The sequence below is a fragment of the Agrilus planipennis genome, unplaced genomic scaffold (genome assembly GCF_000699045.2).
Source record: "Agrilus planipennis isolate EAB-ADULT unplaced genomic scaffold, Apla_2.0 scaffold120, whole genome shotgun sequence".
Taxonomy (NCBI): domain Eukaryota; kingdom Metazoa; phylum Arthropoda; class Insecta; order Coleoptera; family Buprestidae; genus Agrilus; species Agrilus planipennis.
Window position 1 is genome coordinate 512,844 of NW_020438891.1, and position 21,926 is coordinate 534,769.

Here is a 21,926-nt window from a genome sequence, read left to right on the forward strand (position 1 = left end):
TTTAAAATTGCATTTATTTCAGACAATTATAAATATTATCATTATATTATCAAGTAAAAATGGGATTTTCAGTTAATTTTTCATTTTTTCCTAGATAACCATTTAGTGAATTTAAATAACCTTACGCTAAAGTGATTATCCAGAGTTCAAGTTACTTATTATAAAAGTTTGAAATTTCTGGTAGCTTTTTTTCTGTTAATAAAAATAAATTTAATCTCTTCGGTTAATGAATCTCGTGTAAAATTACAAATTTTTAAAATTTCAATAACTTTTTAACGGTTTAGTGAATCGATTTGTAATTTTTACGGGTGTTTTAGAATTGAATGAAGAACGTTCTTCCAAATTTTTATTTGTCTCGTAGCATTTTGACATACCTCCCAAACATCCTTAGCCTAGCACGTAAGCAATAAATTTAAAGTCATCCATGAAGAGGGAACCTTTAACGCTGTTGCCTTTGACTACCGTTGGAAGCTTCCACTCGTCGGAGCAGGTTGACCGATAATTATGAAGGGCTAAACTCAACGTTGTCAAAAATGGTAACGACATCTCAACGATGTCATTCTTTGTAGTCCCTGATGCAGGTTATCGTCTATTAAAAACAGCACCTATATAACTACTCCTTTCTCAGCATCCATCGACGATCCTACTTTTATTGCTTTATGTCACGTTAGCGTGCGATATGAATAGAAAACCGAGCGGCGTGGCCTAGAGGTTTAGACCATTGCTTAGCATTCGGGAGGACGCCGGTTCGATTCCTGGTCTGTCTGCCTTGGTCCAAGTTTTTCTGTGCTTTCCTTGGATCACTTAGGCAAATGCTGGGGCAGTAATATTCCACAGATAATCTTTCATTCTCTTCTGTCTTATCTTTCTCGCCCGAACCACCACCCACCCATTCCCGCGATTCCTGAAAGCAGACTGAAGAGGGCCTTCCGCCCTACCTTTCGGCGTGGTCCGGAGGGACTGCCCGCCCACCAGCATTACTGGTTGGTAGGAATGAAACACCCAAAAGTTTTTTTATTTCTAAGAGAGACTCAGATCATGTAAAGCGAAAAGATTCACAATATAATTCAGACAAATCATTAAGATTCACATTCGCTCGATGTATATAGTGTAATTAAAGGTGTACAGTAGATGTAAGTTCAATATAAAATTCCACAAATTAAACGTTTATGCGTTATTATACTGATAAGTATCAGTAAGATATTGCTAAATACGAGCCCTTACAAGGCGACGAAACATATGGTCCTTCGAGCCGGATTTTTAAGTATCAGCAGGATATTGCCAAATACGAGCCCTAACAAGGCGACGAAACAGCACCTTTAACGCTGTTGTCTTCGACTACCGTTGGAAGCTTCCACCCGTCGGAGCACGTTGACCCATAATTATGAAGGGCTAAACTCAACGTTGTCAAAAATGGTAACGACATCTCAACGATGTCATTCTTTGTAGTCCCTGATGCAGGTCATCGTCTATTAAAAACAGCACCTACATAACTACTTCTTTCTCAGCATCCATCGACGATCCTACTTTTACTGCTTTATCTCACGTTAACGTGCAAGATGCATAGAAAATGAAAGCTGCAGGAGAAATCTATCTGTTTGTCTGAGAGCGGTAAACTACTCGGGATGGTTCCAACCGAAACAGTATAATGATTTTTGTGAAAATAGATTCTTGTTTATAACCTTAAAAAATTTAACAGGGTCACAGTCAGGGCCGAACTTGGGTCTGCTGTTGAACGCAGAATCTGTTTCAAATTTTGTGATTTTTAAGCTATCGTATTTATGTATTGACGGATAAATTTAGTGATGAGAAAAACCATATCAATGCCAAGATTATTCCAGTCTTGGTTTTGGTCTTAGTCTGAGTCTTGGTATTACTTTTTCGGTAATAGTCTTGGTTTTGTTCAAATTCTTCTAGTTTTTGTCTTACTGTTCATTTAATTCTAGTTTTGGTCTTCCTATTCATTTAATCTAATACTTATGTATTTTTAGATAATTCTTCCAAACACTAATTTTTCTATTTTCGAAACAGTAACTGTCTTAAATGCTGAAGCTTATCATAACTTTTAAGGTTTTCGGTCTTCGTTTTAGTCTTGGTCTTGATCTAACTATCATAAAGACTGTTTTGGTCGTGACTACAACATCAAGAGCAATTTTGCTCTTCACTACATAAATTCTTGAAGTTAGTTTCTTGATAAAAATCCCTAGATTAGCTTCCTATTGGTGCGCGGTTTGATTCGTTATTTTGCGATGGTTATTTTAATAATAATAATTTTGTTTGTTAATATTATAGTAATGTATCTACGTTATTAAATTACATAATGTCTCAAATTTAACACACTTTATAAAGATTAACATTTATACAAAAATAACCAATTGGTAATTAAGCCGTCTGCCTGATTAACATTTGATATTCTGATTGATTATGATCATGCAAATATGTAATAACGATAGATATTTTTTTAAAATTTTTATTAATATGCGACTTTATTACCTACTCATTTTTTCATGCTGATGACATTCTCGTAAAATTAACATAAAAAATAATTATTAAAAAGTCATATTAGTAGCATCTTTTGAATGATTTAAATGACTATAACTTTAAATAGTCGCAAATGAAATTCGTATCCGGGAAGTAAATGCCATAAGTATCGTTATAAAAAAAAGGTGACGAAAACTGATAAACACGTATTTACTATTGGAGTTCCAAGTGAAATTTCAAAAGTATTAGGCTGTAACCATAATGGATTGATATTTTTAATATTTAGTAATCGTATTGGTTTTGTATATTGAAATGTTCATTACACTGGAGCAGGGGTCGACAAGTAATTTTGGGTCGGGTGTGGACGTTGTTGAAAATTTTTACTGAAGTCTAGAAAAAGCATATTTATTCCATCAAAAAATGATAAGAGTGGTCAAAATTCAAACTGGCTTTGTTATTTACAGAAAAATATTTTTTTAAATAATTTATTTGAGTAATTCAATTTGTGACCTTCTGCGGTCTGGATCACTGCACTACAGGATTTCAGCACAGAAAATGCCAGATGCTAGTTATTAACTAGGAAAGCTAGTGAAATCAAATAATTCTTCATTCATAGTAGAGGTTATGAATGATAAAGATCTTGCCACCTATTTTAAAGCAAGAATGTTTTGAATTGAGCAGTTGATAAAAACTACAATCTTTAAACGTTTATAGTTCTTTGAAACGTGAACAAATATAACGTGTGGAAGAAATGATGCCTACGGAGACATTTCTTCAAAAGACAATGTATAGTTTAGTCCTCAATAAAATTATCGCATTTACTTTTTTCTTGCAGCAGGCGTTGTAGAGAATATCGCAAACATAGAAAAGAGATGTCAGATAGGAATTGCAGCGGACACTAATAAATAAAAAGAGATGCAGACAAGCAGAATTTGAGCAAGTTGTCAGCATCGGACTTTAAAGAAAATTTAACATTTTCATTTATTTAGGAATGTAGGATGCTTGTTTAAAGATATAACTCCAACCAGGCAGTTATAAACCCGACTCTGATCTCGACCTCTAACCGCTGGACCGCTTACTATTATTCGGTTATCTCTTTTTACTTTGTCTGCACTGCTCATGAAGCATTTCCTAACTTAACAAAGGCGTGTTAAAAACGCAGAAAAAATGACTACAGTCCAAAGTGGAAACAAGAAAGGAGATACGTCAATTCTCACAGATAATTTGTTGCGGACTTTTGCCAATTTTAATCGTGCCAACTCTGTATATATGTTTCGGCAACCATTAATACCTGATTGATTATAAATTAGATCAGTAACAAAAGGGGACGCCTAAATCATTACCAGAAAGCTGAACCACTGCTGAAAGACAGATCGGAACTTTATAGCATGAGTTAGTGCAGCTGATGATACTGAGCAAACTGGTTGGCTGTCGAACTTCGAAGAAATATAAGTACACACAAAAAGAGGACATGATCACGAAAACACATACTTCAATTTTGCTGCTTTTTCCATTATTATGATCATAATGAGAGATATTTTACGTATCAGAACTTCAATGACTATTGAAAAAACTTTCGGTTTTCTTTACAGTCACTCATTAAATTGAAATTGACCAATCAATGTGGCCACTAGTGTCCATTTGTATACCAGAAAGCTTACATGCGTTAGAGAAGTCAAATTCACAAATAGTGCTTAGATATTAAGAGTTGATGGCAATCTCAAGAAACTTAGCGAAGCTGAAATGATCTTCGCTGCGGTATTAGCAAAGACTTAGTGAAGTTTCGCCTTCACTTTGGTTGCACTGAGTCACAAAAAATGACATTTCGATCTCACAACCTTTTCTGAGGCTGCCAACCACTTCTGGAACGTGGAATAAGCGACTTCTTACCGAAAAAGGTGAATCAATCCCAAATTACGTTTATCAAAGTTTATCAAAATACGTCACAAAAAGATTGTGGTGTCAAATAAATTTTTTGAGTATTGACTGTACAGGTCCTCTTTTTTATTATTGATCGTATCGAATACCTTTCCAATACCTACGCATGAGCTATTTTTTCCAATATTAGGTATAGGATTAAGAACTGATAGCACAGTTTACATTTATCTAAATGCATGCAAAACATCCTCCAACACTGTGCACGAAAATGCCAGCGAAATTTACCTAACAATAAGGAAGCATGTTGTATTTGAAAGTTTTTGTGCTAATTGTAAAAGTAACTAAATTTTTTTTCAGTGAATAACACCATATTGACTACCACCGGTAAGAATCCTGAATAATAATTAGCAAGTTTAAATAAGTCTTTATCAAAAAATTTTCACGTAATCAAATTCAAATTTCAATTAAGTAAATATGTTATTATATGGTAGGCGCTTTATTTGTCGAGCTTGTAGCTTACTATCTATTTGCTCCAAAGGTTTTGTTAACACTTTTATCCCTAAGGATAAGGTAATATAGTCACTGAAATGCAAGAGAAACAGAGGAGTAACAATTATATCCCTTTTCTATTACGTAATCTGTAGCTACTATTAAACGAGCAATATTTTTGAGTTGTAGATACATCATTTGGAACGCTGGGAGTAAAATGTTAGCATGCAACGGAAGTAGCCTGTGCAGCATACGACGGAAATTACGACGTATCACGTGACGAAGATTGCGCGCGCAGCTGTGAACGAAAACTGTCAACTGTAGATTTCTAATCAAAAACATTGTTTAAATTTAAATATATACATAAATAGTATTATCTACAATTTATTAAGCGCCTTATATCCCTTCCTTCTACCACCGATAAATATTGCTTCGATTCAAGGTAGCTTCAGTATATTTTATATTAAATTTTGTTTTTCACACAAAATTTAATATAGATTCTTTGGTCCATGTTTTGGAATAGGCAAAAATCGAAGACGATCCAAAACACGTGCAAGCAAAGCAATTGTCAAAAATTAACTGAACATTCAACATGGCCGATCGCGATACTTTTTGAACAGACCTTGTATCTTGTACAGACATGATATACAGATTACAGACGCTTGGAATTTATTTATTATGCACCATTTACATTAAAACAAAGCATTCTCACTTACATTGAGAACGACTTTATTGTTTATAATTCAACTATTTACTATTTCCTATCTGTAAACCAAATTTTGTCTATTACAAAAGGTGAATAACGAAAATAGAATTACAAAAGAACTTGCGTAAATAAATGCGTAATTCAAAAGACTGTTCGCAATAAATTGCATAAGAAAGCGATTATTGTATCAAGTTCATTGTGATCTCAACCGACCAAGAATAATAAAAGAAACACGAAATAGACGGCAAAAACCAAACGTGGACGCTTATACATAAATAAATATATTTGTGACTATCGTCTTATGAGTTAAAAAAAAGCCGTGACATTTACTTTTTTTGTACAAAAAGCTGAACTTCCAAAAGGTTCCTGCATTTTTGTTTGCATAAATATAATATTTTATTGAGCGGCTTTCCAATCATTCCAACATATTTTACCTATATTGGAAAGTTACTCGAACCTGTTAAATTACGTTCTCAAAATTTCTTTTCTAATATTAGACTTTTTTCGTTAAAATATTTAGTGCTAAATTTGCACAATTTAATACTGATTGATGTGTTCTTAAATTTTACCATATGCAGTATATCTAACACTGATACGAACAGATTTTCTAAGGAGTGCACTTAGAGAGTAGTTAAAGTTCACTTCTAGTTTTTATAGCACTAATAGTAAGTATTTACTAAACAAATGCTAAATAAAACCTAAATCTAAACTGACCGTTACTTTACATTATGAAGTACATCATCTATTTCATTTTCGAATAAACTAAAGACAAAACTGTTAAAGTGTGGAAAGTTCTTAGTCATCAACTCTGGCTACTCCTCCACAATGACAGTTATACATACGATAATATAATCTATATATGCATATATGTTTGAGGGTATTCTTTAGGTACCTCATACATATTTAGTATTACAGTAAGTTTAGCAGAGTAGATTTACTAAAGAGTCCGCGAAGTATAAACTTTAACCTTTTGTAGCACTAAAAGAGTTCTAAATGAAGCTTAATCATAAATCGACCGTTATTTTACATACTTCATAAATTACATCAACAATTTCATTGTCTAATCAAATAAAAACAAACCTGTTAGGGATTGGGAACTTCTTAATAATCAACCCCTCCTCAATGTCAGTAATGCCTCCGACAATCCAATGCATGTTAACAGTTTGAGAGCACTCTTTACTAATTATTATTAGTATCGTAGTAAGTCTAGCATAGTTACTAATACATTTAATAAAGAGTGCTAAACGAAAGTCTAGTCATACATAAATCGTTATTTTACGTTATAAATCGCATCATTAATTTCATTGTCAAATAAAATAAAGACAGTTATGTTAAATTCTGGGAACTTTTTTGGAATCAACTCCAATACACTTTTTGGAGCAAAAGTTAACAGTTTCAGAACACCCATAAGTGACTTATATTAATATTTCAGTGAGTCTGTCACAGTTACTAATACATTCATTAAAGACTGCAGATGAAGTTCCTAATTATTTACTAAAGAGTGTTAAATAAAGCCTGGTCATAAATCGATCGTTATTTTATATCATAAATTGCATCATTAGTTTCATTATCAAATAAAATAAAGACAGAACTGTTAAATTCTGGGAACTCCTTAGGAATCAACTGCAATACACTTTTTTGGGCAATAGTTAACAGTTTGAGAGCACTCTTTAGTAACTTATATTAATATCTCAATGAGTCTGTCACAGTTACTAATACATTTACTAAAGAGTGCATATGAAGTTTCCAGGTATTAATTCAAGAGTGCACTTGGAGTTTTTCTAACAATTAGTATCTACGAAACAGTGCTAACTGAAGGCTAGTAATAAGCGGGATGTTATTTTACGTCATAAATTACATCATCAATGTCATTGTCGAATAAAATTAAAACGAAACCATTGACGCCCAGACATTCTTTAGAAATCAGTTCGTGGTACTCCTTCACAATATGGGCAATATCTACGTTAGCCCAGTCTGTTCTGGACCAAAATTTAGCACTTTGAAAAGACTTCTTGGTGAATTTGTTTATAAGTGTCGTAAAATGATACAATACGTATCATTTATTTTGAAGCTTTTGATAAAATACGACAACTCGTTATTTCAATTGCTTTAGGTCTGAAGTATGGGCAATTAGCGACTTGCAATTGATAGATTACGCTCATAAATAATTTTAAAGATCGTTATTAATCAACCATATAAAATTGCAGTTGACGACAGTTAAATGTCAAAAATTTTTTGAGAGATTTGAACCATTCTTGACCGTCTGGCCGCCCTTGACATATACCACCTACATATTTTAGCCTTTTTTTTAACAGTCCTACACTGACGCAAAACAAGTTATTAATATTTACATTTGCTATACTCACAGACGTATATTGCAATTAAACTTATGCAGTGGTGTCTATCCAAAAATTTTAACAAACGCTTTTTGGATTTTTATCATTTTTAAAATTTCCTACTACTATAGGTACTGTAGTAAGTGTTTAATATGCATGGAAAGGCAACCCGTTAGAAACTATTTATGCTTTTATTTACTTTAGTTACCAAATCTTCACAGCCAACTATTCGAACAAGTACCTAATAATCCTGTCAACTTCGTAACTTTCGAAGCCCATGCATCTGTTCATCCTTGGCATTCTCATATTTGGTTTGATTTTCTCAATTTCTATTAAACAAACTAGTTCTTCCCCCTTTTAGTCACTGCGAGCTCTAAACTGTTAGCATCATTGCTTTTCAAGTGATCGAAATTCACTTTTGTGAACAATTTGTTTAATCACTTTCTTTGTGTTGAAAATTGTTTGAAAAATTAAATTTAAAGGAATTGTTTGTAAATAGGTATGCAACACATCGTACACTTCAGCATAAGAAATTGCTGATATTAACTTTCATTTACGTAATNCGCATATGGTATATTTATGTAGGTGTGTTAAAGAATTTGTAAGTAAATTACAAATTAAATTCATGAAAATAAAGGCAGCTGTGGCGCTGTTAATTTTAAATGGGTTACATTTGATACTAACAATAAATTTAAAAAAAAAAACATATATAAGACTCAATCATTCAAACCGTTTTTACACTGGCAGCGTCTTCAAAAATTAATAAAAAACACTTTCTTGTTATAATTGAACACTTCTCCTAATAGATTGATTTGATTACATTCATGTTCAATTTTGTATTGACTTTGCTTTTGATGATAATAGTAAAATGTTAGGTTCCTATCTCTCTGTTTGCGTTTGTTTATTTCAATAATAATAATATAAAAGTAAATGTTGGTAGTTACACGGGTACCACTTAATTAAAGATGACCAAAGAGAATTTCAGAAGGCCTTGCACTTACTTTCCCTTTTCAAAGAATACAAGAGACCTTTAGAGATGCCAAATATATCAAAATCGAGAACACGTACCCGTGATACGTAACCCAAAAGAGCCTGACGCCAGTGAAATTAAACACAGATTACGTAAAATAATTTGCTACGCTATATGACAAAATAAAACATAAACGAAATTTTCTGAATCTGATTCTTATCTCTTATTTATATATTCTTTTAAATACATATTTTCAGTGGTTGCTTCGTATCTACCTACATACCATGATATACATTAGGGACTTTCGTAATAAAATTGAATTAACCAATAATCTCAAAAAGGGAAACATTTTAATCTTTGTAATATACTTGAAACATTTATTTTTTATACGTTTTATGCACTATTGGTAACTGACCACTTTGATCATAACGTTTAACTATTACAGTAATATTGCATTGCATGGTGTCAACGCGCTAAATTCATTTGCATAAAATTAAATAAAAACAAATAAATATTCCTAAATTGCAATTGAAATTGTCAGTTTATCTACTCGTGTTGATTCTACAAGCAGATTTATGTGTTTGGGTCTGCAATAGTAAATTAAATTAAAACTTATATCTTCCCTTCACATTTCCCCAATGCTCCAAGAAAATGAGAATAGTGAAAACAGCAAACATCAGATAATTTTTAATTTTGTATATTAACAAATCAAAAGTAAGTAAAAGAAAATTTGAAAAGTACTTGCAAAGTCGCGATTTTCATTCATCATTTGTTAGTCATCATTGTAAGGTCGTCAGTCTTAAGACTGGTTGGACACGCACATCCACTCTTTCCTATCCTGAGCTAATCTTCGCATTTCCCTAAAACTAGAACATTCCATATCCTTAACTATTTGCCAACAGTAATCTAATCTAGGTCTACCTCTGCTACTCCTAACTCCCGTTTCTGCCTCTAATATGCTTCTGACTAGACCTTCATACCTGAGAAAGTTTTCTACTAACCTATCTAGCCTATTTCATATTGACTTCCATACAGTCCTCTGTTCTCCTATTCTTTCTAATACCTCTTCATTTCTAACCTTTTCTACCCACGTTATCCTCATCATCCGTCTGTAACACCACATTTCGAACGCTTGTAAACTTTTCTTTTCCGCCGCGCCCACTGTTAGTGTTTCGCACCCGTACAACGCCGTGCTCCAAGCATACACCTTTAACAACCTTTTTCGAATTTCTTAATTAACCGTTCGCGAGCATTGAAATCACTTCTTTTTATTTTTATTGCGGTATCACCTGCTTAATATCCCTACTACTCCTTCCGCCCTGACTTCCTAGATACCTAAAATCGTCCACTTCTTCTAATTTTTCGTCTTCTATATTTATATTAGCTGTTTCCCTATTTGTTTTTCCCTCGCATATCAGTATTTTTGTTTTACTGTTATTTATTTTCATAGAGTACTGTTTTGTCAGTACCGCTTCCATTTTATTTAGAGCTATCTCTAACTCCTCTGTTAAAAAAAAAACCTTTGGGTGTTTCATTCTCACCAGCCAGTATTGCTGGTGGGCGAGCAGTCCCTCCGGACTACGCCGGAAGGTAGGGCGGAAGGCCCTCTTCAGCCTGCTTTCAGGAATCGTGGGAATGGGTGGGTAGTGGTTCGGGTGAGAAAGTTGAGACGGACGAAATGAAGACAGAAGAGAATGAATGATTATCTGTGGAATATTACTGCCTCAGCATTTGCCTAAGTGGTCCAAGGAAACCACAGAAAATCTTGGACCAAGGCAGACGGACCCGGAATCGAACCGGCGTCCTCCCGAATGCTAAGCAATGGTCTAAACATCTAGGCCATGCTGCTCGGTCTTTGCTAGATGCTAATACTGTTATATCATCTGCAAATCTAAGCATACTAATCTTTTGCCCCTGTATATCTACTCCTTTTTCATCAGCTTTTGTTAGTAATAAGAAATTCACCTCTGAATTGAAAGAATGATTGTACGTCTATCTATGACAAAAATTTTAGTAGCTACTAAGTCTAACTTGTAATATATGTACCTAGATATGTATGTATAGTTCTTAGCCTTTATCACACATTGCGCAAATCGTGTCTTCGCAAAGTAGTGACAACCATTCTATAGTTTATTTCTTAAGTAGCCCGTAATCTAGGCAGTAGGCAATAAATTGATTCAAACAAGATGACATGTTACCATACACTTGTCTTTTTACGTATCTTTCTATTTCATTGTGGGTTATTAAGCGTCGTCTCAATGGCGGCGACTCCATCAGATATGCGGCTTGTCGTGTAGTTGAAGAATATCAATTTTGGCAAATTGCACAAACTCATTACATACACAGAGACAACTTAAAATTTTACATTGCATCTGTGTATACCGTATGCGAAAGTGCGGATCTTGGCATTCAGTTGTAATAAACGAATTTTACCCATAGCAGTAAAGACTGTGAGTACACACCGATCGATTGTTGGAAATTGTGTACGAATACGCATTTCTACGAAGCGGCAATGCGCATGGTGTATACTTTGAGATTCTTTCTATGAAGGTCCATCATCTCTTTCGCATATGGTATATTTATGTAGGTGTGTTAAAGAATTTGTAAGTAAATTACAAATTAAATTCATGAAAATAAAGGCAGCTGTGGCGCTGTTAATTTTAAATGGGTTACATTTGATACTAACAATAAATTTAAAAAAAAAAACATATATAAGACTCAATCATTCAAAATAATTCGAGCATATCGCATTCATTTTCATATAGGTAATTTCAATAAAATAATAATCCCTAATAAAAAACATGAATTTCTTCGATTATTAATCACAACTATTTTAAATCATATTCTTATTAGGCATGTTAAAATCTAGAAGAATTGCCTCTATTCTTTAGTTCACATTTGTCATATTAGTCCAATCAATTTTTGGTCAACTTTGACACCCCCCTGTCGGAAAAAACTAGACTTTAAATCGAAAAATCCTCACAATTTCATTTCATTGGAGTAACTCTCTGCAAGCATGCCAAAATTTATCTCTTTTCAATTCTTAATTAAATATTATGAAATTGAATAATGTGACATAATTCAGATTGGTAAACCCCGAAGGGGGTGGGTGTGGGCGGTATCGAAAGAGGAGGTCTCCCCCACTACCGTACCATAAAAGTTCGTGGCGGTCTCACCCCCCATAAAAAGTTATGGGGGTTAGATGATGGCCCCCTTAGGGGGATTGGAAGTGGGTGGCCATCTGAGCAAAACTCCATAAATAATTTGCGGCGGTCTCACCCCCATAAAAAGTTATGGGGGTTGAAAGTCGATTATTTTGACAATTTTCATACACTATAATTCAAATAAAATTCAATAAAAAAAATATTTTCAAGCGGGTGGAGGTGGGGGATCGAAAGAGGGTGGTCACTTGAACAAAACCTGATAACCTAACCTAACCTAACCTACCCTATTGATAAAGCTATTTAAATAATGTTTTATATAACTTTCTCAATATTTTTATGTATTTTTCATTAGTTTTACCTTTGAATATTGTTTAAGAATGACTAAGTATATAAATATTTACATGCCTAGAAATGTATAAAAATTGGCATATTTATTAACTTCGAACCCCCATAACTTTTTATGGAGGTGAGACCGCCACGAACTTTTTATGGTACAGCGGTGGGGGAGACCTCCTCTTTCGATCCCACCCCCACCCCCACCTTTACCTTCAGATTAATTGTTAATCATTTTTCAGTTGGAAAAAATAAAGGGAAATTTTAACCAGAAATTCCTTAACAAACGAATTTTTTGAACGCTGTGCTACTTTAAAACGCCCTGTATGCACACAGATTTCGTTTTTATGTATATTTACATAGACAATTTAACAATCCTGTCTGTATTTCAACAAAAAAGGCATTTAATTTTTTTAAAAACACATTAAAACACTTTTACATAAATCCATACTTCACATAGAATTGATAACCGGATTTAACTTAATAATTACAGACATAAAACAGCTTATTAGCTCACACCTATTTTTGTAAGTTTTGTGGCATCGTCCCACTGCTATTTCGCAGTTATTGTACTACGTACACGTAGTTGTTACTAGTTTATTACATAATTACACGTTTCTCTTAGTCTTTAGCATGTCATTAATTAGCCGAACGGTAGCATTAGATTGAGAAAGATTACTTGATAACGTCATATCGTCGAGTCTATATCTGTCAAGAAATATAATATTACAGTTATATGTATTATGTATTTCATGAATGCACATGCTTTACACCTCGATGAGTCAAACAACAAATAACACAAACGGAAATAATTCAATTAGAGCCGACCGTAACTCAAAGGTCACTACACGGATCTAATCTATTTAAAGAAATCCAAGTTTAATTAGCACTATTATATGGATACATATGTACATGCATGTTTATTGTATAGATCAGGACGTAAGTAGTTGAACCGTATGGGCCACCACCTTAGAGTCATCCCGAATCGCATCACATCATAGACAGTCTCGATAAATTATTGACCAAACCGAAGAATCCCCAAATAAAGGAAACTTTCATTATGACATGATGTGACATCGTTGATACGGTTCCCGTGGGATTTTTTGCTTATATAAAGTTTAATTTTCATAATATCCTTGGAATCCCTACAAGTAATTGAAAGCCCATTCTCTACCTACGGGTACAGCGTATACATACACCTACAATGTTTACTGACTTTGATTATTTATTGATTACTATATAGGCTTAATTTTGTAGGTACTGAAAACTGAAATTGTTTTTGAAACACAGTGGGAACTCGTACAGTCCAAAATTTAATATTTTTTGAGATACGTGATCGAAAATCCTTGGGCACTAAAATTTTTGATTTCTTTTATTTGCCAAGATTAATTCACAATCGATGAAGGCCATATCAGAACTGTTTTAACCACTTTATACATAATGTGAATTCTATATACTTATCAATGCTTCCTTTAATAATAAATTGAGAAACACCCCGTATTCGGAGTACCTAACAATATCAAACTATTCTTCTGAAAACAACATTCAAATTCACGAAAGTTTCCTGAGGTACCTACGTTGACTACAATTTATTCTTTTCACTTTTTTCATGATTCATTTGATTTTATACTTTTCGACTGCTATAATAGAAAACTTTGTGATGTTAAACTGCAGAATGTAAAATATCACCGTGTTCTACAATCACAATCAATAAACTTTCACTATCAGCCGGAAGTGGCGAGACATTTCATTACCCATTCATCATGTGTAACTGTAAATGTGTATGCAAACCTTGCTTAACTCGAATTTTGATTAAAATTTTAAAATGCATTTGTATTGTAGCAACGAATAACATACAAAAGGCACCTACCTCATTTTTCACTTGAATGGTGTCTCTCAAGTCATTACTGACAAATCCATTAATGCAATTATGGATAGCCACGCAAATATATCCAATCCCACTGCAAGCTTGGCCTTTCTCCTGTTGTTCTCCAAGGAAAAGTGGATTACTAACACCAGCAGCACCTCCGGCTTGTGCTCCACCAGCAGCCACAGCACCTCCTGCAGCACTAACAGAAATGGTTCCACTGACTTGGCCTGGATAAGAGGGAGAAAATGGTTTTTGTTTGTTTCCAAAAGGTACTCCTGGTTGTACCCCCAAAAACCCGTCAGCTCCGGTACTAACGGCCTCACCGTTATTCGTGATGGCAGATTGAGTAACTCCTTTGTTGTTAAGGAAGGGATTGTGAACAAGATTCAAAGTAGGACTAGATGTCAGACCACAGCCTGTAGCACTTGAACAACCGGCGGCTGCTGCTCCGCCAATTTGCACATTTCCATTCAAGAAAGGATTATTGCCAACGTCAATCTGTTGAACTCCTTCGTATTGTTGAGTTTTGCATTCAGCCCCTTTGCAAGCTGTTACAACGGTTTTGTCTTTTCCGTCTTTACAACCAAAACCGGTACAACTGGAGACTGCAATGCTTTGAAGGTTTCCGTTTCCGCCAAACTGGACATTTCCGTTCAGGAATGGATTTTTGGACACATCGAGTTGTTGTGGCTTTTCTTTACAGCCGAAACCGACGCAACCACCTCCTTGAGAATATGAATAGCCACCTTGGTAACTACCGCTAAATCCACTGGAGCATTGTTTTCCAGAACATCCGGGAATGCTCCCCGCTGCAATTTCATTCCCGCTTAAAAATGGATTACTTCCTAAATTCACTCCCTGAGCTCCTTCTACTTGCTGGGTACATTGTTTTCCAGAGCATCCGGAAATGCTCCCTGCTGCAATTTCGTTCCCGCTTAAAAATGAATTGCTTCCTAAGTTCACTCCTTGAGCTCCTTCAATTTGCTGTGTGTTGCAGTTCTTTCCTTTACACGACGTTATAACTGTTTTGTCTTTACCATCTTTACAAGCTGCACCACTGCAACTTGCAAAAGAGACGCTTTCGAAGTTGTTCTGGCCACTACATCTACCGCCGCTGCCACATCCAGGCCCACTTGGCGGGATGGAAGCCAAACCGCTTCCACCACCAAATACTGCGCCGCCATTTAGGAATGGATTTCCAGTAATATTGATCCTTTGTTCTCCGTGGAGTTGCTGTGTATTGCAATCCTTTCCATTACAAGTTGTTATCACTGTTTGCGGTTGACCGTCTTTACAAGCAGCTCCAGAGCAACTTGCCACTGAAACGCCTTGGAAGTTTCCAAGATTGCCCCCATTTAAGAACGGATTTTTGGCAATGTCAATTTTAAAAATGTCGTGGCCACCATTCTGTACCAAATCTGTTGGTGGAACGCAGTTGCCATTTTGGCTGCATTTTTTGTAAAAATCGGCCGCTGCAGTAAACGGGGAATTGGCGTTTGCCCACCAAAAGTTTCCATTAACGGCTGGTAGATTATGGGCACCGTGAGGGACGTCGTGGGTGCAATCGGGGGCCCTTATAGGACTACTTGGCGGTGCATAAACGTATCCGCCAGCATTTGCAGAACTCTGAGCGTAGCTGGCTCCTCTACACGGATAGAAGAGCAAAAAGGTTAATATCCCCACCAATTCCAGGCGGGTCATTTTCGAAACAGTTTTTTCTGCTTTAGTCTTGAATGAAGACGTTCACTAGAAAACAGAGAAATAGACGAAATTAGTACTGCTATTGTAGGTACGAACATTGGATTTTATGTAACATTCAATAATTTCAATACATACCACAAATGGGGAAAGTGATAAGGCTTTTTGGTTTGAGAACTCAGTTAAGTACACAAATCTAATCTAATTTATATTTATTAACTGATTTAAGATAATTCTTAATAATTTAAGTGAAAATCAAGGAAATAATAGAATGGATTGAAGAAGTAGAAAAAGTTGGGTAGAGGTGCTTCTCATGGAGAGGTTTCACATTCTGGACTATGAATGTTCACAAACTGAGTAACTTCGTTTTTCCAAATGTCTAATATTTTATTAATTATATAACATAATATTATTCCAGGGCTCTTGTATATGTCAGGTAAGTATTTGGTTAAAAATGTGTAATTCTCGTTATTAAGTGTGTATTAACTGCGGTTTCTTCTTCTAATATGTTTCTAACTAGCTCTTCATGCCTGAAAAGCTGTTCTACCAACCTATTTCGCCTATTTCTTATTGACTTTAATAGAGTCCTCTGTTATCCTATTCTTTCTAATACCTGTTTATTTCTAACCCTCTCTATCCACGATATTCTCAAGATTTGCCTGTAACACTACATTTCTAACGTTTCTAACCTTTTCTTTTCCTCTGCGCCCAGCGTCTATGTTTCGCACCCGTACAGCGTCGCGCTCTTGACATAAATCTATGACAATCTTTTTCGAATTTCTTAATTATGTAGGCAGTACCTTTGGTGTGATTATTAATCCTAAATTAACTAAAAACGTCGACGAAAACTTTCGTTTTTTAAATTATTAACAATCAGTCAGCTAGTTTCTACTTGTTCTATTGTTGTACTCTAACAGATAAAAAATATCGTTTTTCCTACGCATACTACTGCTAATTAGCAATCTAAAGAAGATACACAGACAAGAAAAATTACCAGCCGTTAAGTCAAAGCTGTTAATATTAATGCCGTCCTTGCTGCCGGAATTTAAATATTACAAGGTCCTGCAGTTTCGTTAACGTACGCGGTAAACAACACTTTTATACCAAATCCGCAATCCAGTTGTTATATACCTGCATGCATGCAAATCGGAATAATACTGTTATTGTTATTATTATTATTATTATTTTATTTTGCCTTTCTTTAATACGGACGTTCACCTGCCCAAAGCGCCAAAAATTACTCCATACGCGTGAATAATACGTTTGAAAACAAAGCTGATAATTTTTAGATAAACGGATTCGAGTTTAAGTAATCTAGCGTTAAACATATGCAAAATAGCATCGCAACTAAGGAAAGCGAAAAATCGCTCCGTTACAAATAACAATTACGAAACTTTTTGTGAGTTTCACATAAGATTATGCGATACAGCACATAAACATTTAATTGTTCTTGAAGGCTGTTAGATACAGTCACTGCATGTGCTTCCCAAATTTCGGAAAGAACGCAATTCTACGTTCCGAGTATTGAACTTTTGAACTTAAATGGAAACACTTGGAATGTACTGATTGAAGCAAGTCAAAGTTCTCTTACGGTTCATGGTTTAAACGAAATTAACAATGGAGAAAATATACCCGAGAAGAAGTCTATCTCAATTAGGAATTTACGATTTATTAGGTAGGTATGATGCGTACACTTTAATTATCTTTTGTTTGGATACTAGAGTCATGAAAATGAGAAATACTTTTTGACTGTCACAGCCGTTTCTATTTAACTTAAACATCATTTAACTTGTAGTATTGAATCATATTGATTAGCATATTTTATATAGTTATATGTAAAATATATTACTCCATTATCATTTCACACCTAAATCGAATTCGGTTATAGGTAAGTACTTCATTACGTGGTGCAAATATAGAATCTTGGGAATTTTAAAATAATGAAGTCCAACAAATACAATTTAAAACCTTTAAAAGATGTTACGCATTGTTCAAAAGATTTTGGGAGTTAGGTTAGTTTAGGACAGTTTGAGAGGAGATGATATTTCATTTCGGATAAACGTGATTTTCCACACGTTTACCAAATTATGGATTTTTGCTTGTACCACATAAAAAGAAGAATATAAGGCGATAAATTGGGAATCCATCAGGAAGTATAATGCAGCTAAATAGTCAGATCGTTACATAATAATAGATATATCGAAGAAGAGGAAATGTTTGAAATAGGTGGCATGACCTAGAGGTTTAGACCATTGCTTTGAATTCGGGAAGACGCCGGTTCGATTCCGGGACCGTATGCCTTGGTTGGTTTTTATGTGGTTTCCTTCGATCACTTAGGCAAATGCTGGGTCAATAATATAATCATTCATTCTCTTCTGTCTTCATTTCGTCCGTCTCAACTTTCTCACCCGAACCACCACCCACCCATTCCCACGATTCCTGAAAGTAGGCTGAAGAGGGTCTTCTACCCTACCTTTCGGCGTAGCTTTTTTTTTAAACAGGTAGGATTGGTGAGGCTTATAATACAATTAAAAGAATTTTAGAGAAATAGGGCAGCACATGAGCAATAATATAAAGAACAAATCAGGAGGCATTTTTCTAGAAAGTGAGAAAAAACGGATAAGTGGAAAGAATATTTAGGACAAGATTTAAGAGATGTATTGGAAATAGAAAGCAGAAACGTAGATGAATGATATTTTGATTTATCATTAAAAAATTTAAGGAATGGTAAGGTAACGAGAAAGTCAAATGTAGGATTACAAACTATATAAGGTTGTAACCAACACCAAAGAAGAAATAGTGGAAAATAGATCATCATCATCATCACAAGATCGTCAGTTTTAAGACTGCTTTTTTATCCTCAACTACTTTCCGCATTTCTCTACTACTATTAGAACACCCCACATTCATAACTATTCATGAACAATAATTTCATGTAGGTCTACTCCTACTCCTCTTAACTCTTGTTTCTGCTTCTAGTATGTCTCTAACTAACCCTTCATGCCCGAAAAGGTGTCCTACCAATTAATAACCTATCTCGTCTATTTCTTATTAATTTCCATTAAGACCTCTCTTCTCCTATTCCTTCTAATATCTCTTCATTTCTAACCTTCTCTATCCACGGTATCCTCATCATTCGCCTGTAACACCACATTTCAAACGTTTCTAACATTTTCTTTTCCGCCGCGCCCACCGTCCATGTTTCGCACCCATACATACACCTTCAACAATCTTTTTCGAATTTCTAAATTAACCGTTCGTAAGCATAGAACATATGTAGTTTATATAAGAGCATTAGGTATACAGTTCCAAAATTTTCTGTAAAATTATAATTTCCAAAATATCCAGGAAATAACATTAATAACAGAAAAAAAACACTTTAATCACGAATGATTTGAATGTAAAATTTCAAAATCCTTCAAATGTTTAATCGGCCAAACTTTGCAATTAATTAAAATTCGCAATAGTAATTGAGTTGGGAAATAAATAATTTTCCATCCTGTTTCAACTTGAGCCATTCACACGTTCGATTCGAACAAGAGGCAATAAAATACATGTGTCATGCATAGTAAGAACAAACAGACTGCTTCCTTATTACTAACTTCTTCACATTTTTATTCGTTATGGTTTGTTAATTGTATGGGAAATTTTATACAAAGCCATTATAAAACCCAGTAGAGCGACGAAAGGCATTCCAATGAAAATCAAAATCTGTTTTTAAATTAAAAAATCGTAAATCTTACAGAAAATGTCAAGACCACCGTTTATTTTTGGAAATAATATGTACATTGTCTACCTTTATATTAAAAAACAAAAATTAATTTTTAACAGAGACTAATTAAGGTTCTTTTAACGAACTTGCTTATTTCCTTTTTCATTACATCATCCATATCTACATCAATTACAGATGGATCTAATTCAACTTTGATACAACTGTGATTATGATCTACTTCAGTACCTTCCCATTTGGTCACCAAAAGCACAATCGTAATTAATTAAGACATACTTGCTCCAGAATTATACACCTTCGTATTTATATCCCTAAAATTTATCTACAGGACTATTGCTGCAGTTTAAGGGATGAAAAATGTTTTATTTAATGTACAATAATCCCGATGTTCCGCTTCATAGTCTTAAAGCTTCTTCAGGGTAGATTATACAGATCAGAAAGTATAGATAGTGCAAAAATCTATTGAATTGTGTTCTAATTTCTAAACTTTCTACAACTCTGAGATGCTTTATATTTGACTTGTATTAAAGAAGTTTTAACGCCATAATGTAAAACATCAGCCTATGTATTATCATTATCGAGTTTTATAAGAACAGACAAACAAATGCACGCGTACTACAACCATGTTCTTTAACTCTATCTTTCAACATACCTATAGTTTGTCCGACATTTCTACTCCAGATTTTTTTACTTGCCAATCGTTGACATTTTATCTTTGTTGTTTTTTATTTCAGAAACTTTTCGCTTTATTTCACAACCTTATTCGAAACTACTCTAATAATTATCTATTTGAAAACTAATAGATGAACTGTGTCGATTATAAATTGGCCAATCGATAAATTTTACTCTCTTAAATCCCACCTAACTACAAATTGATATGGTGTATACTGAAATTTATGATATGGCAAATTATTTATTCAAGACATAAATGATTTCGTCAGTTTGTGCAATTTACGATAACGACCTGAAGAAATGTCAACTGTTTTTGCGCTCTTAAATGTTTAGAATCCAAATAGATAACCAAACTTTAAACTAAACGACGTTGACAAATTTTTGAACTAAATATTTCGTGAAAGTTTTCATCATCATCTTAGTCAAAATAAGCATACGAATTGATGTACTTAATTTCTCAATGGCAATAAATTTATACGAAAATGGCCCCTGTCCTGTCTTTATTATCAGAAATGTAGTAGTATTTTATCAATATTTTATCTGTGATTTTATTGCTTTTAATAAAACTAACAATAAATGATATTATGAAATCTCGAAAAATGAAACTTACTTTTAGAATTACAATATTTCATAATATTTAAAACTTTCCCTTTTAACCATCTTTACTCTAGAATTAAAGCTAGTGGTAGGCTCTCCCTTTAAAATGTATTGTAGTTAGTTTTTATTACTTCCACTTGAGCTTGCCACAGTGGAGTAAAATGTTTATTATGGTGGCAATATAGTTTTATAACTTATATTATTAAACCCTGCATTTGTTTTATTTCTTCAAAAAATAAAAAGAAATGTTTTTTAAATTGATTAATAAAAATATTAGATATACTTAAAAATGTAGGGATGAGTTACAAAGATAGAAGAGTGATACTTAGTTTGTGTAAAGAGCAACAGGCAGTTATAGAGCTGGGGATGCAACGTAGAGAAGTAAATATTAGGAAGGGAGTCAGGCAGGGATGCACACTGTCACCGCTACTTTTTAATCTATACATCGAAGACGCCATCAACATCATTAAAGACAGTACAACTGTAGGGATAGATGTGCAAGGGCAAAAGATTAGTATGCTTAGATTTGCAGATGATATAGCAGTATTAGCATCTAGCAAGGAGGACCTAGAGATAGCTTTAAATAAAATGGAAGCGGTACTGACAGATCAGTACTGTATGAAAATAAATAAAAGTAAAACTAAAATACTGATATGCAAGGGAAGAAAAAGTAGGGAAAGAGCGAATATAAAGATAGGAGACGAAAAATTAGAAGAAGTGGCTGATTTTAGATACCTAGGAAGTCAGATAAGTGAGGATGGAAGGAGTAGTAGGGATATAAAGTAGAGGATAGCGCAGGGTCGTGTCGCCTTTAATAAAAAGAAGTCACTTCTATGATCGCGAACGGTTAATTTAGAAATTTGAAAAAGGTTGTTAAAAGTGTATGTTTGGAGCACGGCATTGTACGGGTGGGTAGAAAAAGTTAGAAATGAAGAGGTATTAGAAAGAACAAGAGAACAGAGGACTCTATGGAAGTTAATAAAAAATAGGCGAGATAGGTTG

General features: G+C 34.2%; 1 protein-coding gene across 2 annotated transcripts in view; it reads right to left on the bottom strand.

The window, feature by feature from the left end:
- Positions 1-21,926, bottom strand: part of LOC108737950 (collagen alpha-2(IV) chain-like) — a 64,088-nt gene that overhangs the window by 21,597 nt on the left and 20,565 nt on the right. For both annotated transcript variants that reach the window (XM_025981859.1, XM_018471148.2), the window contains exon 2: positions 14,228-15,973. In XM_025981859.1, coding sequence (XP_025837644.1) covers positions 14,228-15,928 — 1,701 coding nt within the window. In that variant the 5' untranslated portion in view covers positions 15,929-15,973. The remainder of the gene's footprint in view (positions 1-14,227; positions 15,974-21,926) is intronic.